Source organism: Ovis canadensis, chromosome 3 (assembly GCF_042477335.2).
Source record: "Ovis canadensis isolate MfBH-ARS-UI-01 breed Bighorn chromosome 3, ARS-UI_OviCan_v2, whole genome shotgun sequence".
Taxonomy (NCBI): domain Eukaryota; kingdom Metazoa; phylum Chordata; class Mammalia; order Artiodactyla; family Bovidae; genus Ovis; species Ovis canadensis.
This window is the reverse complement of record NC_091247.1, coordinates 207,672,278-207,697,277: the sequence shown is the minus strand read 5'-3', so window position 1 is coordinate 207,697,277 and position 25,000 is coordinate 207,672,278. Positions and strand designations below refer to the sequence as shown.

At 44.5% G+C, this 25,000-nt stretch overlaps 1 protein-coding gene across 1 annotated transcript in view; it reads right to left on the bottom strand.

The window, feature by feature from the left end:
* Positions 1-25,000, bottom strand: part of GRIN2B (glutamate ionotropic receptor NMDA type subunit 2B) — a 503,573-nt gene that overhangs the window by 62,810 nt on the left and 415,763 nt on the right. Inside the window, exons 5-6 of the mRNA XM_069585649.1 lie at positions 1,538-1,740; positions 649-820 (exon numbers count right to left, since the gene is read on the bottom strand). Of these exons, the coding sequence (XP_069441750.1) occupies positions 649-820; positions 1,538-1,740 (375 nt within the window). The remainder of the gene's footprint in view (positions 1-648; positions 821-1,537; positions 1,741-25,000) is intronic.

Genomic DNA, 25,000 nt, shown 5'->3' with positions numbered 1-25,000 from the left:
GTGGTTGGCTGAATCCCAAGATGCAAAACCCACAGGTAAGGAGGGCCGATGATGTATTTATTGAGAAAAATCCATGCATAAATAGAGCCACACAGTTTAAACCTATGTTGTTCAAGAGTCAACTATACTATTTTGTATTTTCTAGATAGCTGGGGGGTGGAGGGGGGCGGGGAGGTTCCCTGGTGGCTCAGTGCTAAAGAATTCGCCTGCCAATGCAGGAGACGAGAGTTTGATCCCTGGGTCAGGAAGATCCTCTGGAGAAGGAAATGGCAATCCACTCCAGTATTCTTGCCTGGGAAATTCCATGGACAGAGGAGCCTGGCAGGCTACAGTCCATAGGGTAGAAAAGAGTTGGACATGACTGAGCGGCTAAACAACAACAGCAGGAAGCTGCTGTATAGAGTAGGTAGCTCAGCTTAGAGCTCTGTGATCACCTAGAGGGGTGGGATGGAGGGTGATAGGGAGGCAGAAGAGAGAGGGGATACAGGTTTACATACAACTGATTCATGATGTTATACAGCAGAAATGAACACTATATTGTAAAAGCAGTTATACTCCAATTAAAAAATGCTGATTGTGAAATAAGTATTTTTTATATTGGATGAAATAAATGAAACATGGAAACGGCCCTTAACTCCTGACACTCACCTCTCCAATCATACCATTCCAGGTTCCATTGATTTTCTTCCCGTGCTTGCCGTTGGTAACGAGGTAAAGATCATAGGTGAACTTCACAGATTTAGAAATCTTCTTAAGGATATCAATACAGAACCCCTTGCAGCACTTTTTGATGTAACCTGGCTCCTCATCTGTTTTATTTCTAACCGGGTAAAGAAACAAAAAACAACAAAAACCAGGCTTTTATACAAGAGGCAAAATATTACCCTTTGCCATTAAAACTCCAACCACAAAGCAGGCACCCCTTCACAGCTCGGCACAATTTATATCAGGCCTGAATGAAGACATAAATCAGAACACAGAACTAAAATAATCTCATTATCTCATCACACTGGACCATGTTTTCTTATAATTTTCAATGTTCCTTTGAAGTATAAAATGCATTAGGAAAGTACAGATATCCCAGCACCTTAGAGACCTCTTGATCTCCCTTCCAGACCTTTTCCACTCTCGCCAAAAACGAACCATTATCCTGACTTCTAACAATATAAGATTAGTTTTATCTATTTCCCAAAATGTTTCTAAATCTCACAATGTCAGGACATGCTGACCGGAAAAAACATCCTTCAAAGCCAATGTAAATTTAAATCTCTATGAACTTGAATCTCATGGAAACCCAGGCAAAGCCTCAGAAATGATAACAGTAGTTTAGCAGCAATTCTCCTGGGTCACGATCTGGATAGAACCAGATGCCAGGCCACAGGGCTGCCAGAAACCCCATCACTCAACAGTAACAGGATTCAGACATGGCACCCAGTTGATTCTGTGTCTTGGATCCCAGCCTGGTGCCAACGGCTGGGGCCAATCTGCCTGTCCCGGGCCCCACTCCCTCCCCAGAGCCCCGGGGAAGGTGACATACTCGGAGATGATGCGCTTTTGGCAGGGGACCGTGTTCCTCATGCAGGTTCCACTCAGAGGGTCCACGCTCTCCACAATGACGAATGGGGCTTCCTCCAGTGTTACGATGCTCAAGTGGTCATCCTCCTGCTCTTCTGTCTCAGGACACATTCGGGGCCACACGTAGTACTTCATCTGCAGGGACTTGTCTTTCCACTTCCCTACCTGCACAGGGGTAAAGGAAAGACTCAGAAACCACTGGCAGAGACAGGGTGGCCTCTCCTCGCATCACCCAGTCAGCTGTTAAACGAAGGTGAAAGATGCTGGCTTTGTCCATAGTAGAGAGACGGATCCTCCTTAGACCATGTGCTCAGGATGCGAATATTGTGTCTAGATCTAAGGAAGGCTGCTGCTGCTGCTGCTGCTGCTAAGTTGCTTCAGTCATGTCCAACTCTGTGACCCCATAGATGGCAGCCCACCAGGCTCCCCCGTCCCTGGGATTCTCCAGGCAAGAACGCTGGAGTGGGTTGCCATTTCCTTCTCCAATGCATGAAAGTGAAAAGTGAAAGTGAAGTTGCTCAGTCGTGTCTTGACTCTTTGTGATCCCATGGACTGCAGCCTACCAGGCTCCTCCGTCCATGGGATTTTCCAGGCAAGCGTACTGGAGTGGGGTGCCATTGCCTTCTCTGTCTAAGGAAGGCAGGATATTCATTTACTCACCCATGTACAAAACGTGAAAAGAGGGCCTACTATTGCTGGATATGCTGCTAAGCCCCAGGGCTCAAAGAAGCCCTGCCCTTCATCCAGCTCACATGGAGTGAAGGAGTCAAAGTGTAATCAAATGTTTACAGTGCCCAGTGACAAGTGCAAAACTGATGCCTGCCCAGTGCTGGGAGGAGGCCAGAGCTGCCTGCCTGGAGTGCCTGCCGGTGTTTTCTCCTTATCTGTAGTGAGGAGTGGGACGATGAGAGCAGAGCGTACTTCTGGAAAGGTCAACAGAGCGACTGGAGCAAATAATCCAGAAGGATGTGTTTTGGCCTGTGCCAGAGGTCCAGGGGGAAGCCATGTGGACAACTGGGTGGATGTGAATTGGAATAAAAGACTAGAGCACAGCTTGCCTGGGGACGGGAGTGTGGTGGTGGGGGTGATGAGTGTCACAGATCAATGCAGATAGCACCTGCTGGACTGGGTGGGTGCCCCAGGGGAATCAGAGAGGTCTCCCTGTGAGCTGTCACATGTGGCCGTGTGCCCCCCTGTCACACACTCCAGTGTAAGGGTGGGTGCCCCTGGCATCAGGCGCATGGTGGCCCTGCTGCCAGGCACTGGGGGAAATGTGTGGGTTCCATTCCTTTATAAAAGAGCCGTTCATTCCTGTTTTTATAATAGAATCTGCACACCTTGTTGGTAAGATTCTTGCTTTCACTCTATCATTGAATTTACTGAAGAAAAAGGAAACACCTTTTAATTTTCTATAACCAAACATCTTCAATTAGTGCCAGGAATCATAGATGGCAAGTTCCTGCATTTTTCTCAGTCTATAATTTGCTCCATGCAGCAAAGCAAATTAGTAGCACAGGTGAGGCTCCAAAACTACAGAACGCCTTAATTTACGAGCCTCGAAAACCAACAAGGAGCAATAAATGGGCAGGACTGCATACAGTTCCAAGCAAACGGGCTTAGATTCCACATTAATACAAAACTCAGTTACTGCTTTGTTTCTGCGTTTGTCTTCACCTCAGTTTCTACCCAGTGCCTCCCTGCTGCTGCTGCTGCTGCTGCTGCTGCGTCGCTCCCCTAGCTGTGGTCTATACCTCCCCCGAAAATGTCTGGTGGGTATTGCCTACTTTCATGCCCAAGTTAGGCTGTATAGCCACCGCCTCTGTTCTCCTGTGTCAGCTAGCATGGGCAGTGGCTTCGTGGCCTGGCCTCTCTTGTTTGGCATTAACCTTGATGCTCGTTTTCTTCCAAGAGTATCAGCCACGTTTCACATCTGTTCAGAATTAGGCCCTGAAGCAAACATGGCTTCCCTTTACACATCTAGTCTCTTCCATACTGCTGGTCCTGACCTTGGTGCAAGTTTGTTTTTCTCCCTATTGCTAAGACTATTCATTTCTAAAATGAAAATGTCCAAATAGCTTCATATTGCTAAGACTACTTATTTCTAAAACAAAAATGTCTATGTGGAGATCTTAATAATGTCTTTTTTGTGTTATATGGGGGAGGTGGGGCTTGAAGAAGGGAGGCCCCAGCCCTGGGGGGCCGATGACATTGGGTCATGGCCCTGTCCAAGCAGCCCTAGTTACCCCAGTGGCCAAATTGACATTTTCTGCAGGTTCCATTATGTGAAAAAGATTGGGAAGCCCCAAAGTATCTATTTTTTTTCACTGCTGCTGTGTTACCCCAATAGTCTCCCTGGATTTTCTTCTTTAAACCCAAATGTATTCTCTTCCATCTTTATTGCTAGTCCAGTGATCTGGAAGCCTATTTTGGGATCACTGTGAGCAACATTAAACCTCACATAACGTGTTGCTAGCATCCACCATGGACTCTGCTGCCAGATGGATCTTCTTAAAACATCGTATCATCATATAATTCCTATTCAAACATTTCAACAGCCTTCCACAACTCTCAGGATTGTGTCCAGGCTTTTCACTTAGATGGTCGAGGTTTGGGCATTGAGTCTAATCTATCTTGGTACCGTTAACTTCACTATTTTGAGACACACATCTCTTGTTAAAATCAGAAAAGGAAGTCAGTTTAGGAAGTTCACATAGGTTAATCAGGAACAGGTTTCAACAAGTTGCCTGCATTTTCTTTTCTGACAGCTTTGCTATATTGGTGAAACAAAAATGCTGCAGACATAGCATGCTGGCAAGTTTTTTCATGAAACTTGTGAACAATAATGAATATAATACAGATCCTCATATACTTGATAGATTTGAAAGGAGTCTAAAATCTATACCCGAAGAGAAAAAAAAATACAAGATCGTTTAATGAATCAATGCTATCACAGAAAGAGGTCTCTAGCAACATGTCTGGAGACGCTGTTTTTAGAAGTGGCCTGTATAGTGTTTCAGAAAACAAAATAGAAGTCATGCTCACCCAATTGCAGATAACACAAACTAGAATGGATAGAAGATAGACTGCAATGCAGAATTAAGGTAGGAAGCAACACAAATTCACTGGAATAATGGATTGAATGGAATGGAACAAAATTCAACAGTATTTATACTAATGTCTAGCATTCAGATTTTTTAAAGCAACTGTACAGTACTAAAAAGGAGCTATTTCAAGGAACAGCAGTCTACACAAGCTATTGCCATGAAAAATGGGATATTTCCAGACTTTAGAGCATTCAGCATGCAGGGCGAGGGGAGGGAGTAGGTGATCCTACCCTGCTCTGTGTGTTCATCATATCACAGCTGGAGAGCTAGGTTCTGATCCTGCAGTTCTATGATCCATCGGTTTTCATTTACTATCTCATTCTCATTTCCCTAGCAATCATGTGCTCACACAGTCTCCTCTAGCACTCTTTTCCCCAACTTCCTGTCAAGCTCGCTGGATCACATCTGTGCTTCACTTCAATGCAGCACAACTGACATCAACTGCACATCAGTTCTGTGCCAGGCACTGAGTTACGTGCTCGAGAAAATAACACCGGCAATGCTTACTGAGGGCTTAGTATGTGCTGAGTACCAAACACACCCAGGAATCTCATGAATTGTCACAGTGAGCTTGTGAGATGGAGGCTGCAATTTAAGGTCTCATTTTACAAGCGAGAGCAGAGGGTTCTGATGACTTGCTCATGGTATCAAGGTAAGTGAGCAGTGTTGGCTCTGAAGCTGACCAGTCTGACTCCAGAGCCTGGGCTCCCACCCACCACCCTGCACTGCTTCTAGGAAAATGAAGGAGTAAGACATGGTCCTTTGTCCTTCAAGGACAGTCTCCTGGGGAAAGACACTGTGCTAAGTTCCTTCAGTCATGTCTGACTCTTTCAGACCCTATGAATTGTAGCCCGCTACGCTCCCCTGTCCATAGGATTCTCCGAGCAAGAACACTGTAGTGGATTGCCATGCCCTCTCCCAGGGGATCGTACTAACCCAGGGATCGAACTTGCGTCTCTTATGTCTCCTGCATTGGCAGGCAGGTTCTTTACCGTTAGCGTCATCTGGGAAAGCACTCAGTCAGTTCAGTTGCTCAGTCATGTCCAAATCTTTGCAACCCCATGGACTGCAGCACACCAGACTTCCCTGTCCATCACCAACTCCCAGAGCTTGCTCAAACTCATGTTCATTGAGTCAGTGATGCCATCCAACCCTTCTCCTCCTGTCTTCAATCTCTCCCAGCATCAGGGTCTTTTTCAATGAGTCAGTTCTTTGCATCAGGTGGCCAAAGTATTGGAGTTTCAATTGCAGGATCAGTCCTTCTGATGAATATTCAGGACTGATTTCCTTGAGGATTCACTGGTTTGATCTCCTTGCAGTCCAAGGGACTCTAAAGAGTCTTCTCCAATACCACAGTTCAAAAGCATCAGTTCTTCAGTGCTCAGCTTTCTTTATAGTCCAACTCTTACATCCATACCTGACTACTGGAAAAATCATAGCTTTGACTAGATGGATTTTTGTCGGCAAAGTAGTCTCTGCTTTCGAATATGCTGTCTAGGTTGGTCATGGCTTCTCTTCCAAGGAGCAAGTGTCTTTTAATTTCATGGCTGCAGTCACCATCTGCAGTGATTTTGGAGACCCCCCCCCCCCCAAATAAAGTCTCTCATTGTTTCTATTGTTTCCCCATCTATTTGCCATGAAGTGATGGGACCGGATGCCATGATCTTTGTGTTTTGAATGTTGAGTTTTAACCCAACTTTTTCACTCTCCTCTTTCACTTTCATCGAGGCTTGTAAGTTCTTCTTCATTTTCTGCCATAAGGGTGGTGTTATCTGTGTATCTGAGGTTATTGCTACTTCTCCCGGTAATCTTGATTCCAGCCTGTGCTTCATCCAGCCCAGCATTTCTCATGATGTACTCTGCATATAAGTTAAATAAGCAGGGTGACAACAATCAGCCTTGACATACTCCTTTCCCAATTTGGAACCAGTTTGTTGTTCCATGTCTGGTTCTAACTGTTGATTCTTGACCTGCATACATATATCTCAGGAGGCAGATAAGGCGGTCTGGTAGTCCCATCTCCTGGAAAATTTTCCACAGTCTGTTGTGATCCACACAGTCAAAGGCTTTGATGTAGTCAATAAAGCAGAAGTAGATGCTTTTCTGGAACTCTCTGGCTTTTTCTATGGGCCAACGGATGTTGGCAATTTGATCTCTGGTTCCTCTGCCTTTTCGAATCCAGCTTGAATATCTGGAAGTTCACGGTTCACCTACTGTGAAGCCACAGTTGGAGAATTTTGAGCATTACATTGCTAGCATGTGAGATGAGTGCAACTGTGTGGTAGTTTGAATACTTCGGCATTGGCTTTCTTTGGGATTGGAATCCAAACTGACCTTTTTCAGTCCTGTGGCCACTGCTGAGTTTTCCAAGTTTGCTGGCATATTGAGTGCAGCACTGTAACAGCATCATCTTTTAGGATTTGAAATAGCTCAGCTGGAATTCCATCACCTCCACTAGCTTTGCTCATAGTGATGTTTCCTAAGGCCCATTTGACTTTGAATTCCAGGATATCTGGCTCTAGGTGAGTGATCACACCATCGTGGTTATCTGGATCATGAAGATCTTTTCTGTATAGTTCTTCTGCGTATTCTTGCCACCTCTTCTTAATATCTTCTGCTTCTGTTAGGTCCATACCATTTCTTTCCTTTATTGAGCCCATCTTTGCATGAAATGTTCCTTTGGTATCTCTAATTTTCTTGAAGAGATCTCTAGTCTTTTCCATTCTATTCTTTGCATTGATCACCGAGGAAGGCTTTTTTTTTTTTTTTTAAATCTCTCCTTGCTGTTTCTTAGAACTCTGCATTCAAATGGGTATATCTTTCCTTTTCTCCTTTGCCATTTGCTTCTCTTCTTTTCTCAGCTGTTTGTAAGGCCTCCTCAGACAACCATTTTGCCTTTTTGCATTTCTTTTTCTTGGGGATGGTCTTGATCCCTGTCTGCTGTACAACGTCAGGAACCTCCATCCATAGTTCTTCAAGCACTCTGTCTATCAGATCTAATCCCTTGAATCTATTTGTCACTTCTACTGTATAATCATAAGGGATTTGATTTAGGTCATACCTGAATGGTCTAGTGGTCTTCTCTACTTTCTTCAATTTAAGTTTGAGTTTGGCAATAAGGAGTTCATGATCTGAGCCACAATCAGTTCCTGGTCTTGTTTTTGCTAACTGTATAAGGTTTCTCTACCTTTGGCTGCAGAGAATATAATCAATTTGATTTCAGTATTGACCATCTGGTGGTGTCCATGTGTGGAGTCTTCTCTTATGTTGTTGGAAAAGGGTGTTTGCTATGACCAGTGCATTCTCTTGGCAAAACTGTGTTAGCTTTTGCCCTTTTTCATTTTGTACTTCAAGGACAAATTTGCCTGTCATTCCAGATATCTCTTGACTTCCTACTTTTGCATTCCAGTCCCCTATGATGAAAAGGACATCTTTTTTGGGTGATAGTTCTAGAAGGTCTTGTAGGTCTTCCTAGAACCATTCAACTTCAGCTTCTTCAGCGTTACTGGTTGGGGCATAGACTTGGATTCCTGTGATACTGAAAGGCTTGCCTCAGAAACGAACAGATATCATTCTGTTGTTTTTGAGATTGCACCCAAGTGCTGCATTTCAGACTCTTCTGTTGACTATGAGGGCTATTATAAGGGCTACTATGAGGGAAAGACATTAGCTACTGACGATAGTATCAAATCAGGCTTTGCTAATTACCCTAATAAAAGGTATTAAAAAATTACTCTGGGATTCAGAGTAGTAGTGACTATTTCTGAAAGTGTCAGGGAATATTTTGACCAGGACCCTTTCTTAAAGCTGGGCCTTGAAACGGAAGTGATGGCTTAGTGGACGAAGAGCAGTTTATCTGCTGAAATAAAAGCAAGAGCAAAGATGCAGATTCCTGCAGGTGCTCCATGTAGAGACCAAAGATGGTCCTTCACATGTGTGGAGAGGAGTGTTGGTCTTGCTCAGTTCTCCTCCTTACAGATCCGCTTCCCCCACAGAGAAGATCACTGTTCCTCCTGACACCCAGCTGGCCTGCACCCATCTCTTCCCAACTCATTGCTCGATGGCTTCAGGTTGGTGGTTTGAAACTGGCCATAGGCACCATGACATTGACATTGGGGCTTCCTCTGCCCACTCCCAGCACACAGATATGTAAACACATGGGCTTCCAAGGTGGTTCAGTGGTAAAGAATCTGCCTGCCAATACAGCAGACTTGGGTTCAATCTCTGGGTCAGAAGATCCCAAAGTAGCACCCCTCCTCCAGCATCTTAGCCTGAAAAATTTCCATGGACAGAAGAGCCTGGAAGGCTATAATCCACAGGGTTGCAAAGAGTCAGACATGACTGAGTGACTGAGCATGCATGCATTGCTCACCCAGACCCCCAGACGTTAAACATTTACCAGCTCACCACTGCCCAGTGTAACTAAATCATTATTTCACACTCTTTACTACTGTCTTTAGTGACTTCTTAGATGTCTTGTCTCCCAAATGAAATTCTGAACATGTCCCTAAGTATTACTATGACTGTGGACAAATTTCTATAACTCTCTAAGCTCCACTTTCCACATCTGTAAAATATGGAGTAATTTCTAGGTGCTTTCTATATATTCGCATGCTTCCAAGATCTCTTTAGGACACAGGCTCCCTACTACATTTCCATCTGATGAGAGACCAGTAAAAAGGTGTTCTTAGAGATTATTTCCTAAAGGGAGAGAAGTATCTGACCTGTGTCTACAGAAGATTAGCTTGTCTTACAGTTGTGATACTCTTTTCTTGGTTGTTTCTTCAAGGATGATGACAGTGGGAAGGAAATTAACAAATTCCTTTAGGACTGAAAGGAGAACCAGGTTTAAAAAAACACAATTCTGCTATGAATATCAGATTTGCAACGCCAATACACAGTACTCATGTTTCAGAACGTGTTTGCTGTTTGCTGTTGTTTTAGTTGCCAAGTTGTATCCGACTCTGCATCCCATGGACTGCAGCCAACCAGGCTACTCTATCTATGGAATTGTCCAGGCGACAATACTGGAGTGGGATGCTATTTCCTTTTCCAAGGGATCTTCCCAACCCAGGGATCAAACTGCATCTCCTGAATTGCAGGCTGATTCTTTACTGCTGGGCCACCAGGGAAGCCCAAAGAATGTGTTTAGTTACCACAAATTGTTGGGTTAAAAATGTTACAGAAAATCCCAAATGAACTTCTTGGCCAACCCAAGAGTTACCTCAACTTCTTTGTGATGCAAGACTGTTAGAAACAAGTAAACAAATAAAGTTAACATAGGGACTATCTATGTGGAAGAATAAGGTATGTTTTAAGCAATTCTTTCAAGAGGGGGAAAGTATGGTGAAAACATTATAAAAGGGTTGTGAAAGTAAATTCAGAAAGAGAAGCCTGAGATTCTGAAAGGGAAAATCTTGAAGTCTTTTCTAGGATGGCTGAACCAGCATGAGTATATCATCTTGGAAATGCAGAGAGTAGGAGGAAATGAAATAAACAGGAAATATTTCAGAGAAAATCCAGTGAGAAACGCCGAATGAAAAATTTATAGTCAAGGAGTAAAATATGTTCAGGAGAAAGAAAAATCCTTAAGAAATAATGAAGAAAATGTCTGTAAAGCGCCCTGAATTCCTCAGAGGGCGGCACTAAGCAAACATCATCTCCACAAACACATTTAACAACAACATCTGTCTATAAAAAATGCAGTTCCCTGCCACACAAACATTTCAGAGGATCTCTGGAGACCTGAAATCATCTTCCTCAAGAGAAAAAAAAAATCTCTGATTAGTTTTCGCAGGGAAACACGAAGTCATTTCGAGGGTTTCTGATCAGTTCTCACAGTACAAGCTGAACACCTGTTCGGCCGGGGAGTCTCCTCAGAAGAAAGTCTGCCTCACAAAACTATAGCATGTTATGCCATAAGCCTTCCTTCAGGAAAATTCTAGAACCAATCTGTGCTGATTTGAGACATCAAAGTCTTCCTCCTGCTTTAGAGTTCCTCCGCCAGCAGCAGTGAAGGTGGCAGCCGTCGGCACCCTGGGACACACAGGGAACATATTCTTTCTGGAAGTCCCTGGGTCTGTCCCCTGGGGGAATGTGTCCTTGTAGAGAAGAAGGGCCCAGGCAGGGCTGCTGCGAAGGCTGCTGCAGTCCCTGCTCAGAGAGCAAAGGGCATAGCTCTTCCCGGATGCCCTCTCTCATATACAGGCAAAGTCATCTCTCAAGATTCTGGAACAAAAGCACTTATTAGAGCCTCTTTAAGCGTCAGAGGTTATTTTTCCCAAATCAGAGCATTTTTGTTTCTGGCTGGAGATGACATCTGGATCTAACAGCAAATGCTCGCTGCTTATTTGAAGCCTTCCTCTGACTGTTGGAATGCAAAATTTCAAACTACAAGGCATTTCCCTGGGCAAGTGGAAGGGACCAGCATAGTCCCTGCCAGGCGATGGGAAATCTGCACCTCCATCCCATCCCAAAGTGACGTCCATCAGGCAGCTGTCCCTGACCGTGGGTGGGGGTTGCCCTGGGGCAGACCTGAGACTCCTAACAGGACAGAAATCTGAGGAGAGCAGGGCACTCCTGTTTCTCCTCCTGTTTTCTCCTTTGCCATCTCATTGGAAAAGACCTTGATGCTGGGAAGACTGAGGGCAAAAGGAGAATGGAGTGGCAGAGGATGGGATGGTTGGATGGTATCACTGACTCAATGGACATGAATTTGAACAAACTTGAGGAGACAGTGAAGGACAGAAGGGCCTGGCATGCTGCAGTCCATGGGGTCACAAAGTCAGACATGACTTAGTGACTGAACATCAACAGAGCTATGCATCTCAGCTCTGAGGGTTTCAAAGGTTAAGTATCTGATAACACTTCATTTTGCTCAATATTTTCTTCCCTTCATTCCTGGTAACCAAGTGAATTTCTGGTATATAACCATCCATTCTCTATATTCACACAGAATGCACATACATTTGAGGAAGGAGTATATGTGAGTATGTATGTATTTTTCCAAAATCAGATCGTAGTAGACACGTCTTGGCAGATTTGCTTTTCCCACTTAATTATATGCCATGGACTTCCTTCCAACTCAATAGAGGCAGACCTAATTCCTTTTAATAGCTGCATGCCTGCGTGTGTGCTTAGTCACTTCAGTCGTGTCTGACTCTTTGTGAACCTATGTTCTGTGACCTGCCAGGCTCCTCTATCCATGAGATTTTCCAGGCAAAAATACTGGAGTGGGTTGCCATGCCCTCCCCCAGGGTATCTTCCCAACCCAGGGATCAAAACCACATCTCCTGCGTTTCCTTCACTGTAAGCAGATTCTTTATGCTCAGTCACCAGGGAAGCCGTTTAGCTGCACAGTACTTCCTAACAATGAAAGCACCCTATTTATCCAGTCATACCTTTACTGATAAACATTTAGGGTGTTCCCCCAAAAGTTAACCAAAACACTTAGCACGTATCTTGGTATATCCAAAGCATCGATTCCTAGTAATAAAAAGGCAGAATGAAAATGTGCTTGATGTTGCCAGAAAGAATACTTTACTAAAGGTTTAGAGTGACTGAAGTTCCCATCAGCAAAGCACAAGAGTGCACCTGGCTAACATTCTTGCCAGCACTAGCTTGTCATCCCTATTTAATGTTTGCTAATCTGAAGAATAAAAAAATGGTATCTAACTGCTCTAATTTTCATCTCCTTGACTCGCAATGGGCCAGAGCACCTTTGCACATCTGTTTTGACTTTCCTCTTTAAACTTCTGTTCACATTTTTCACCCATTTTCTATTGAGTTGTTTGTCTTTCCAAGCTGTGATATACAGCATGACAGGAACCCTTTATACTTGAAACATTCTTCTGTTCTAAGATTTGTCTTCTGACTGCTTTTGGTAAATTTTTATGCACAAAATTTTACTTTTGGTTTTTCTTTCGAAGTGAAGTATGACCAACCTAAAGAGCATATTAAAAAGCAGAGACATTACTTTGCCAACAAAGGCCCATCTAGTCAAGGCTATGGTTTTTCCAGTGGTCATGTATGGATACAAGAGTTGGACTGTGAAGAAAGCTGAGCGCCGAAGAATTGAAGCTTTTGAACTGTGGTGTTGGAGAAGACTCTTGAGAGTCCCTTGGAGTGCAAGGAGATCCAACCAGCCCATCCTAAAGGAGATCAGTCCTGGGTGTTCATCGGAAGGACTGATGTTGAAGCTGAAACTCCAATACTTTGGCCACCTCATGTGGAGAGCTGACTCATTTGAAAAGACGCTGATGCTGGGAAAGATTGCGGGCAGGAGGAGAAGGGAACGACAGAGTACGAGATGGTTGGATGGCATCACCGACTCAATGGACATGGGTTTGGGTGAACTCTGGGAGTTGGTGATGGACAGGGAGGCCTGGAATGCTGTGGTTCGTGGAGTTGCAAAGAGTCGGACACGACTGAGCGACTGAACTGAACTGAACTGGATGCCTCTTTTAACATAGAATGTTTGGTTCCATACTCTTACTTAAAAAAAAATTTACCTCCTCTCATAGCATTTTTTTTTTTAATGTTTGGAAGTATTATTTGCAATACTAATTTAAACATAGAGCCAGGAATAAATAATAAAACAGCTAACATTATAAGATGAAATATATATGCTATGAACCTTGACAATGGAAAATAACTAAAAGGGACTGGGAAAAAATATAAAAGTACAAATTTGTTTTTGGTGTGACTCTAGAGTATAGCATAAGTTGGCTTTTGCTGTACAAGCCAACCTGAAAGTCTTTATTAAGAACTAAATTTTGCTCATTTATATTAATTAACATGATGTATTTGGCTTTGTTGCTGTAATATTTCAGTCTTTACTGTTTTTTGTTTATTTTTAAGGATAGTTGACTTACAATACTGTATTAGTTGCAAGCACATAGCAAAATGACTCAGTTATATTTCTTTAGGTTATATTCCATTATAGGTTATTACAAGATACTGAATATAATTCCCTGTGCTATAGGCAGGTCCTTGTGGCTTATTTATCTTATGTACAGTAGTTTATTCTGTTAATCCCATGCTCCTAACTTGTCCCTGCTGCCCTCCCTCTCCCCTTTGGTAACCACAAGTTGGTTTTCTATGTCTCCTCCCAGTGTTCCTTGTTTTTCCGTTTTGCACGAGCTTTTTCTGTATTGTGTGTGGTAGCTTTGCTTTCAGGGCTGCACAATCTTTCCTCCATCATCTCCTTCCCTGCTTCTCAAACGCTCTGCCGTCTTCCCAGCCCTCCTCGGGTCTCAGGACCACCACGATGCTGTGCCTGGCCACCCTGCCCAGAGAAGAAGCTCGATGTAATCTTCCATCATCATTTTGTGGGTCAGCTGCTCCCCTGGGCAGTTACATTAAAATGTTAGCTATAGCTTGATTCACAAATTCCTTTCTCTGAATGTATCTTTAAGCACTGGAGGGCAGAGACTATATTATTGACCTCTTTCTGTCCCTTGTACTGGCTTGAACAAGTGTATTCTCGGTAAATTATTGACTGTGTGTTCTTGGTAAATTATAATGTCACTCACTAGGGGGAAAATATTTCATATCCTCAGAAAGCCCCCAGTGCTAGATATCAGTCCAGTGCTCTTCCATGGAGAGGCTTTAGGAGGTAGGAGGTGCCCCACATACTGTGTCTCTCGATTCTGTCTCTAGATTATAAAGGTGCCCTGGACAGACTCAGTTCCATGTGGATGGCTGCATGTACAACCACATTATCTGCTGCATACATCCTCTCATCATGTGCATACTCAGCGATGTCTAAGATCTGGAAAGCTATTGCCTTGAAAAAAATGTGTTAGAAAATTATTTCCATATTCAAATTTGATCTGTGACTGCCCTGATCTTTGAAACATACTAAGCTGGGAGTGGGGGCTCTGGACACACACACCCATCCAACCTCTCTTGCCTGGCACCTGCGTGTGTCTCCCAGAGGCACCGAGAGTCAGTTGTCATTGCAGGCCTCAGCTGCTCTCCCCGGCTGACTCCAGCCCCTCGGAGAGAGCCCGGGGTTCCCTGGGGTTTTTGCAGGCCCACTGCTGCTGCTGGTCATGGCTGTCTGCATGGGCGCTGTTCTCCATGGTTTCCCCCTCCATCTCTCCTGCTCTGAGAGCGAAGGAATGGAGAAGCGGCATGCTGGGGTAGAATCTGGGTCCAGGAATGGAAGGTGCTAATTCCCTCAGCACCAGACAACAGTTATGGTCATTTCAGATAATACCATGGGGAGAGACTGCGATGGCATTAGAGTCACTGTGGCTACTCTAGGCTAGGCCCTGTGCCAGGCACCTCACAGACTGATGGCATTCCACAAGCACCAACTCCCAGATAGGTGAGTATTATGAAAAACTGAGGCTCATCAAGGGTCTAGGTATAATGGTCCCCAACCTTTCTGGCATAGGATTGGTTTCGTGGAAGACGATTTTTCCAGGGACGGGGGTGGAGGAGAGATGGTTTCAGGATCATTCAAGTGTGTTACATCTATTGTGCACTTTATTTCTATTATTACTATATCAGCTCCACCTCAGATCATCTGGCATTAGATCTTGGGGGTTGGGGATATCTGGTCTAGGACATTATTGCTAATCTGTTTGACTCTGGAAGCCCAAGTTTCTTGCATAATGCCATGTTGCCATGAGACTATTTCTGACCTCTTTACTCCTTCCCTTCTGTGATTCTAGGAGGGAAGAGTCTGGAGAAGAGTCTGTTTCAGCTCCACAGCCTCCCACTTTCATCTCAGCCCTGCAGAAACTGGGGTTGACAGTTGTGTCTGAAGACTTTACACCAAGTGTCAGCCCAAGTCTGTTGGGAGTGGGGGACATCGACAGGATTGTGGCAGGTGGTTGTGGGAGGCAGGACACAGGCAAGCTGTGTGACCTCTGGCGAGTGATTTCGTCTCTGGGCATGGTGTGTGGTGGTTTTACACAACCAGTATTTGCTATTTTCCTCCTTCTCCCCCTCCTTGCTGTTACTATCACTCTTGCTCCCAGAAACATCAGTGCAGCTCCTCAACATGACCGCTCTCCTCTCAGAAACATGGTTTCCCCCATGCAACGGGAAATGTTAAACCACTCCAACTTCTCAGATCCTCAACTTGATGTGTTTCAAAATGTCAGAGTAAACTCTATGCAATTCTTCCGGTTTCACGCAATAGTTTCATTCAGGTGCAAATAAAATAGATCATGTGAACAAAATTGCTATGATCCTTCTAGGTTTACCTGAGGCCTTGAACCCAACGAATGCCATCTAGCCAGGTGTTCCTCTCCCATAAGCCCCTCCCTGGGGCAAGATGGATAGTTTAGAAAACATAGTAATTCTTTTAAATCAGAGGATATTGTAAATAGTTTACTAAATAGGCTCAAAAAGGCTGAAGGATACGTCATGTTTTCCTCTAGTATCTGATGTCCTCCTGCTCTGAGGGTTGGAAACTTCCCAAGTTGACTATTGCTCCTTGGACAGTAACCCTCGGAGTCCATTCCAGGACTCACAGGGGCTCAGTTACCCAGACCTGAGCTCCACCTTCTCCTCTGATCCACCTTTCTCCTGCCCCCTAAAAGGCCCCTCTTCTTGAACATCAAAACTGAATCCTGAACCATCTCCTCTTGAACTTCATCAGCACCAATCTGTGTCCCACCTTCTCTGAATCAACTTTCTCCTGTATTGTGGGGCTCCAGACATGTGTGCAACACACCCAAGGCTTTGGTTGCTTGAGAACACAGATGAACACGGATGCTGATGGACTGACTAACATATGAGGGTGGGTTAATGACCTGCTGGGGTGACTTGGCTACAGGCTTTAGTCATGGACATTACTTACCATCAGGTTCCCCTCTCATTGCTACCTTGACCCTGGATTACAAGCTGGTAGGATAGAGCCAAAGTCCACAGTACCAGAAGGTTTTGAATGTGGCTTCCTGGACTTGAGGGCTTCCCTAGTGGCTCAGATGGTAAAGAATCTGCCTGTAATGCAGGAGACCTGGGTTCTATCCCTGGGAAGGGAAGCTCCCCTGGAGAAGGAAATGGCAACCCACTCTAGTATTCTTGCCTGAAAAATCCCCATGGACAGAGGAGGCTGGTGGGCTACAGTTCAAGGGGTCGCAAAGAGTCGCATACCACTGAGAGGCTAACACACTCCTAGATTTGAGAGCTGACTTGGCAAGGTCTGAAGTGGTATTTCCATACGTACATATGTGCGCACTCAGGCTTTCACTTACTTCACTAGTTCATTCTAATTCACCATCTTAGTTAAATGCATAGGTGTTGAACTCAAAAAGGCCTAATTGGAGTCCTGGCTTTGGTTGTGTGTGACTCTGGACAAATTACCTAACCTTTTAAATTCTGGGTTGTAGATATCTGCTACCAACCAGCGATCTTCTGCCTGAACCACTCCCCCATCAACCCACTCTCTCTCCCGACCCCTTTTCTTAGCTCAGTCTCTCCCTTTGTGAACTGCCGCTTCCTTAATTCCAGCCATGTGGTTCTCTGAGAGCTGCCATGTTACTCTGTCTCCCAGTCCATCCGCGGACTGAGCTGTAAACATCAAGTAGGCTGTGTCACCAGTGACAGGCAGATCCCACCGTCATTCCTAAATAAGCACTTCCTGCACGGGACCAAGCAGAAGCAGGACCAAGTTCTTGGGTATGAGAAGAGCTGATCAATAGAGTTCCTGAGGTCAAGTCTCACAGTGACTTGTGGCTGCATCCACCATTGGTCTCCAGGCCTTGGGCTGGGGGTAATTTGGCTAATCACAGGGTCTCTACTTGCAGACAATCTCACTTGGAAGGTTCTTTTACCCATTGGCCCACATGCTAAACTGTGCTTCCAGGTCCAGTTATTTTCATTCCTTTCACCTCTGTTTCTGTTCTCCATGGACTCTGCCCACAAATCCTTTTCCAGGATCAATAGCTCATAACCAGAAGCTTCCAAGAAGATCCTTATATAGAGGTTTCAAAAGCCCAGGAACAAGATTTGAATTCAGGCATTCTAACACCAGAGTCTTTGCTTTTACCACTCTTCTGTATCAGGGGTGCCCAAACCCCAGGCCATGGACCAGTACCAGTCCAGTTAGGAACCAGGCTGCACTGCAGGAGGTGAGCAGCAGGTGGGACAGCGAAGCTTCCTCTCTATTTACAGCTGCTCCCTATTGCTCACATTACCGCCTAAGCTCCGCCTCCTGTCAGATCAGCGTGGCATAATAAACGTAACGTGCTTGAATCATCCTGAAACCATCCCTGCCTCCCTCTCTCCTCCAAGTCCACAGAAAAATCATCTTCCATGAAACTGTTCCTTTCCTTTTTCCTCTGGTATTTATAATCTAGTTTCACATCATCCTAAAGGCCAGGGGCATACCTGGTCTCAAAGCAAGAGCACCTGGTCAGGAGCGTGGAGACTCATTTGGGCTCTGCATCTAGACAGCTGCGTGACCATGTCCCTTAACTTTCCTGAGCCTGACTCTCTATCTGTAAAATATAAGGGTAACAATATTTACCAAAATTCCCCAACTAGGGCTCAGGAGAGACAAACATGATAATATGTGTGGAGATGTCTTGAAACTGACTATTCCTTGCAAGTAGAATGCTTTCTATTTTCAAGCAGAAAATACCCAATGTTTAGAGATATTTATTTAGAGTTTATTTACACTGAAGATGGGCTTCCCAGGTGGCACTGAAAGTGAAAGTGTCAGTTACTCAGTCATGTCCGACTCTTTGTGACCCCATGGACTGCAGCCCATCAGCCTCCTCTGTTCATGGAATTCTCCAGGCAAGAATACTGGAGGGGGTTGCCATATCTTTGTCCAGGTGGCACTAGTGGTAAAGAATCTGCCTGCCAATGCAGGAGATAAAAGACTCCGGTTTGATGCCTGGGTCAGGAAGATCCCCTGGAGGATGGATTGGCAACCTACTCCAGTATTCTTGCCCATGGACAGAAGAGCCTGGCAGACCCCAGCCCATAGCGGGGCCTATGAGTGGGACATGACTGAAGCGACTTAGCATGCATGGACACCTACTCAGGATGTGCCAGACACTGGGTTAAGTGGTAGATTTGGTCCCTGGTGCCCAAAAGGTTGGGAACCACTGCTCTATACTGCCTTAATTACTGGATAAGACATACAAGAACTATGTAGTTGCTGCTGCTGCTAAGTCACTTCAGTCGTGTCCGACTCTGTGCGATCCCATAGACGGCAGCCCACCAGGCTCCCCCGTCCCTGGGATTTTCCAGGCAAGAACACTGGAGTGGGTTGCCTTCTCCAATGCAAGAAAGTGAAAAGTGAAAGTGAAGTTGCTCAGTCGTGTCCGACCCTCAGCGACCCCACAGACTGCAGCCCTCCAGGCTCCTCCATCCATGGGATTTTCCAGGCAAGAGTACTGGAGTGGGGTGCCATTGCCATTTCCGAAACATGTAGTAATAATGCTCAATTAATGGTACTCATGCTCAATTAATAATTGATAACTGATACTCAAATAATAATGCTCAATTAATGGTACTAATGCTTGCTCCTTGGAAGAAAACCTATGACCAACCTAAACAGCATATTAAAATGCAGAGACATTACTTTGCCAACAAAGGTACGTCTAGTCAAAGCTATGGTTTTTCCAGTAGTCATGTATGGATATGAGAGCTGGACTATAAAGAAAGCTGAATGCTGAAGAATTGATGCTTTTGAGCTGTGGTGTTGGAGAAGACTCTTGAGAGTCCCTTGGATTGCAAGGAGATCAAACCAGTCAATCCTAAAGGAAATCAGTCCTGAATATTCATTGGAAGGACTGATGCTGAAGCTGAAGCTCCAATACTTTGGACACCTGATGCAAAGAACTGACTTACTGGAAAGACTCTGATGCTGGGAGAGATTGAAGGCAGGAGAAGAAGGGGACGACAGGGATGAGATGGTTGGATGGGATCACCAAATAATGGATATAAGTTTGAGCAAGCTCTGGGAGTTGGTGATGGAGAGGGAAGCCTGGTGTGCTGCAGTCCATGGGGGACTCCATGTTCACAAAGAGGTGAACATGACTGAGTGACTGAACTGAATGGTACTGATGCAGAATAGCCTACCTGCCCTACTCTTAGACAGTCCATGTCCTATGAGCCCAGAGGAGCAGCAGGATGGAAGACATGAAGCAGAAGCAGCACCACCATGTAGAAGAAACCAGCTCCTCATGGAAGACCTCTGGAAGCTAGAGGCGATTACACTGCTCTTCAAATGTTTACTGAACCAGATCCCCGATCGCTCTGCCCTTGGCCTCCTGATGAGTTTCATCACATCCTCCATCATAATCCTTCTCTGAATTTGAAACGTATTTAATGTTTAAAGACAAGGTTATTTGAAAATATGCAAGCATCTACCCATAAATCTTAGACACACAAGGCCAGAACCTCTATCAAGTACATCTCAGGACACTGAAAAATGACGCCAGTGTTGCACGTTGACTGAACTAACCAAACCAGCAAAATCGAGGTCTCATGCAAATCTTCAGGAGCTAAGGAATAAAATGGCCAGGGCTGGAACAGGGCCTCATCAGGGGAGGCTGCGGAGAGCTGTTTTCAGCACTGCAGGCTGCTTGCGCACAAGAGCCGAGAAGAGAGTATAAGGAGGAATTCTGGGAAAGGAATATATTGTGTAAGTATAATGACAATGTTTTCCAGACCACAAATCTGGATGTAAAGTCTGATGATTATGAATGTGTTTTCAGGGACAAGGAAACAGCAGAGTTGAGAGCATGATCATTCAGGAAATCCAAGGCATAAGGTTGTGAATATATGTGAAAAGAAACAAGGCATAAACATTGAAAAGTCACAGAAAAATAACTGAAGCAATAAGGGAGCACAATCAGAAGAGGTCAAAGTCATTGAAAATGTATTAAAATTTCTAAAAGACTAGACCACAGAGAAAAGAAAAAAATCTTGAAGATGTGTGTCCAAGAAGGTCCCTTAGAGAATTCACAGAATGGTTTGCTCACACTTCACTAAGACCACGCACAAGAAGACAAAATTCTTCATTAGACACTTTAAGGGTGTCGAGGGTCTACCACCTCTCCTTAGTCAGAAAAATGTCCCTTTTGTAGACAAGTATGGGCTTCCCTGGTGGCTCAGATGGTAAAGAATTCGCCTGCAATGCAGGAAATGTGGGTTTGATCCCTGGGTTGGGAAGATCCCCTGAAGAACAGAATGGCAACCCACTCTAGTAACCTTGCCTGGAAAATCCTATGGACGGAGGAGCCTGGTGGGCTCACATGAGGTCACAAAGAATCAGACATGATTGAGTGACTAACACTTTCCAACTTTTCACTTTCATACCTGTTACATATGTAGAAAATAGCTTTTCTTTTCCAGAATATTCTGGACTATGCGGTCCCAAACTTGGATATCTGAAATCACCCCTTTTCTCATTGAAATGACTTTCCCCAGCTTCACAGGGTAGAAATGGCTGGAAAGAATCTCACTCGGGCCTCCATTCTCAGATATTCTATCACTTGCCTGGGGTTCTGGATTATTCCTAGCTGGTGTCTGCCCTCCTCCAGTCTTACCTCCTCTACTTGGCCCTGCTGCTGCTGCTAAGTCGCTTCAGTGGTGTCCGACTCTGTGTGACCCCATAGACGGCAGCCCATCAGGATCCCTCGTCCCTGGGATTCTCTAGGCAAGAACACTGGAGTGGGTTGCCATTTCCTTCTCCAATGCATGAAAGTGAAAAGTGAAAGTGAAGTTGCTCAGTCATGTCCAACTCTTGGCGACCCCATGGACTGCAGCCTTCCAGGCTCCTCCGCCCATGGGGTTTTCCAGGCACGAGTACTGGAGTGGGTTCCCATTGCCTTCTTCCCCACTTGGCCCTAGATTTCTTAATATACAGATCTGACTCCACCCCAGCTCTTTACAAAACCTCTCATGCCTCCTCATTAACCTAGAGAAAAGTCCCTGACCTCCTTGGAAGAGGATGCATTTATTTCCCACACTTTGTCTTTCCCATTCCTACCCACCCTCCTTCCATCCCTCTCCCTTTCTCTCTCTCTGTCTTTCTTGCCTTCATACCTTCTTTTTGGCTTATCTCTTCAGGTTCCTCATCTCTAACTCTGATAACAACACACTACACTCTTCCCTAATGCCTTCACTCATGCTATAATATTCTCTACCTTAAACCCCTGCCCTTCTAGACGAAAGCCACATAGCCTTTAGGATTTAATTTATATAGTATCAAGAAGCCTTTCTGCACCCCACCTCCAGGCTGGGTTCAGGGGTTAGGTATCCTTCTTTGGTACAGCAAGTCCCCTACATACGGAGGAGTTCTGTTCCAAGAGTATGCTCATAAGTCCAATTTGTCCGTAAGTCCAACACAGTTAGTCTAGGTACCTAACACAATCGGCTATACAGTACTGACCTGTAGTATAGGTTTATAATATTTTTCACACAAATAATACATAAAAACAAATACAAAAATACAGAAAATATTTTTAATCTTACAGCACGCAAAAGTTCCACCATTTGTAGAGGATATACACATGTGACAATGTACGCTAGACGTGCAAACTAACTTATGTGACTGGACACATGAATACACATTTGCATCTTTGAAAGTTCACAACTTGAAGGTTCTTATGTAGAGGACTTCCTATACTCTCTAAATGCTCTGAGCAAATCTTAATCACTGAACTTGCTGTAGGATACTATATTTATTTGCTTGTGCGTCTCCTCTGCTTCAGCAGACTATGAGTTCCTCAATGGCAGAGGCTGAATAATATTTCTTTTTTCCTGAATGCCCAGCATAGAGAATAGTACCATCATGGGCACTCAGTAAAATTTAGCTGAATGTAAAAGTGAACAGGATTTCAAAAGGAGAATCTGCTCTTGGTAGCTAATAAGGGCTAATGGAGATAATACTAGTATTTACTGAGCATTTACTATATGTCAGGATCCATGCTAAGCAATGCACACACATTATCAAATTTAATTCTCAATATAATCTTACAGGGTAGATATTATGTTTATACCTACTTATGGTAGATGTTGGGCTATTCAGGTGCTTCAGATGGTGAAGATTCTGCCTACAATGCTGGAGACCTGGGTTTAATCCCTGGATCAGGAAAACCCCCTGGAGAAGGAAATGGCAACCCACTTCAGTATTCCTGCCTGGATAAGTCAATGGACAGAGGAGCCTGGCAGGCTACAGTCCATGGGGTCGCACAGAGTCAGACACGACTGGGCAACCAAGCAGTAGCAGCAGCACGCAGGCGTCAGTGGCGCCCAATGAATCATATGTCTCAGGAGCCATGCCCTTGTGACCTGCTTTGACCAAAAGGAGACCAAAAAATGTGACATGTGTAAAGATTTGACAAATGGCAGTGCAGAGGGTCTTTCCTTATTCAACTATTGTTGGCAACCCTGAAAAAACTTGGACCAGCCTCCTTGAGGGTGAGCAAACACACAGAAAGAGGTTCAGTCGACAGCCAGTACCAACAGCTAAACACGAGTGAGGCCATTTTGGATTACCCACTCTCGGTTGAGCCACCTGACTGCATCAGATGAGTGATACACGGACCAAGGACCACCCAGCTTATACTAATCCAGACTCTCCCAAAGAATGACGAGTAACAAAATGGTGGTGGTCTCAGGGTCACTGAGTTTTGGGTGGTGGTTACATAGCAGAGGTTATTAACTGAAATATAGCCACCTCTGGAAAAATGCTATGCTAGCAAGCAAAACCAGTGGAGAAGATAAGAAGCAAGACAAATGGAGATAGAATTAAAAGACAAAATAGCACGAAGTTCTTTAGAGTTCTTTAATAAGTACAGTGCTGACGTAAGTCCTTCTTAATTGTAGCACTGTTGGAACAGTGCTAAACATAGAGTTAGAAAACCTGAATTTCAAGCCCAGCGCTACTCCTGACAAGCCCTGCGAATGTGACAAATCACTCAACCTCTTGGAGTCTGAACTTCTTTATCAGCAAAGTAGAGCGATATGCATGTATACATATTTCCACAGGGCTGGTGGAAAAATCCAAAGTATATAACAAACTGTCCAAATGTGAGTATTAATGTGATTGAAATTAGTTAATAGCTTTGGTTCCCAACAATGACTAACAATTCACCCCTGAGCCAACAGAAGCAGGGTGAACGGTGAGGGAAATTTGGAAGTTAAACTGTCATCATGTTTCCATGGATCAAATAATGTTTCTCTAGTAGGTATTTCAACACCTTTTATATTAGCGCTATCTTTTCATTTTCTTGTAGAAGGTGGTCTTCGCTATCTCATGAAACTGTTTTCTTTCTTCCCCTGGTATTTATAATCTGGTTTCACAGCATGCACTACAGACTGGGTGATAACTGATCTCAAAGCACTTGGCCAGGGGTGTGGAGACTTGCTCGGTCTCTACTTCTAAACAGCTTTGGGATCTTGTCCCTTAACCTTCCTGAGCCTGATTCTCTACCTGTAAAATATGAGAGTAATGACATTTTCCCAAGCTCCCTCACTGGGTTCAAGAGAGACAAATGTGGTACTGTGTGTGGATATGTCTTGAAACTGACTATACCCTGCACAAGGTCAAGGTAGCAGCAAGTAGAAAAAACCTGATGATTAAAGTATTTATTTATTTAGCAGTATTTGTATTGAGAAAATGCCCAGGCACTGGACCATGTGGTAGGTTTTGCAAGGGGAAAATGGGGAAACTGACATTTTGAGATGCAAGATTATTCACCTGTGTCCACATAATTAATAAGGGCTTCCCTGGTGGCTCAGACAGTAAAGAATCTGCTTGTAATGCAGGAAACCCAGGTTGCATCCCTGGGTTGGCAGGATCTCTGGGAGAAGGAAATGGCTACCCATTTCAGAACTCTTGCCTGGAGAATCTTATGGACAGAAGGGCCTGGTGGGCTACAGTCCACAGTGTAGCAACGAGTCAGACATGACCGAAGTGACTTAGCACGTACACACGCACATAATTAATAAACGGCTGAACTGGATTCAAATCCTAATCGGCCTCCCTCCAAAGCCTGGGCTTCTTGTATAGTTCTGGACAGCCTCTAGATGGAAACTTCTCAGCCCCACAGGAAAGCAAGATTATTGGCCAGGTAGTTCACCATTAAATGGGGTCACCAGCTTGTGGCTAAAGAAACAGATGATCAAAAAAGTGCTGGGGGAGAAACGGCTTGTTTACAGACACAGCTTAATTAATTAGTCAACTCAGATGAGGCAGAAGAGGCCAGTTTCCAGATGCCTGACATGCAGGATTAATTAGCAGAGAGGCACCAGTCCCCAGCCCTGAATTTCTGTCCAGAGCACGTGGTGGGATTAAATGACTATATTGCCTCAGTGTGCCTCTGTGTGTGTGTGTG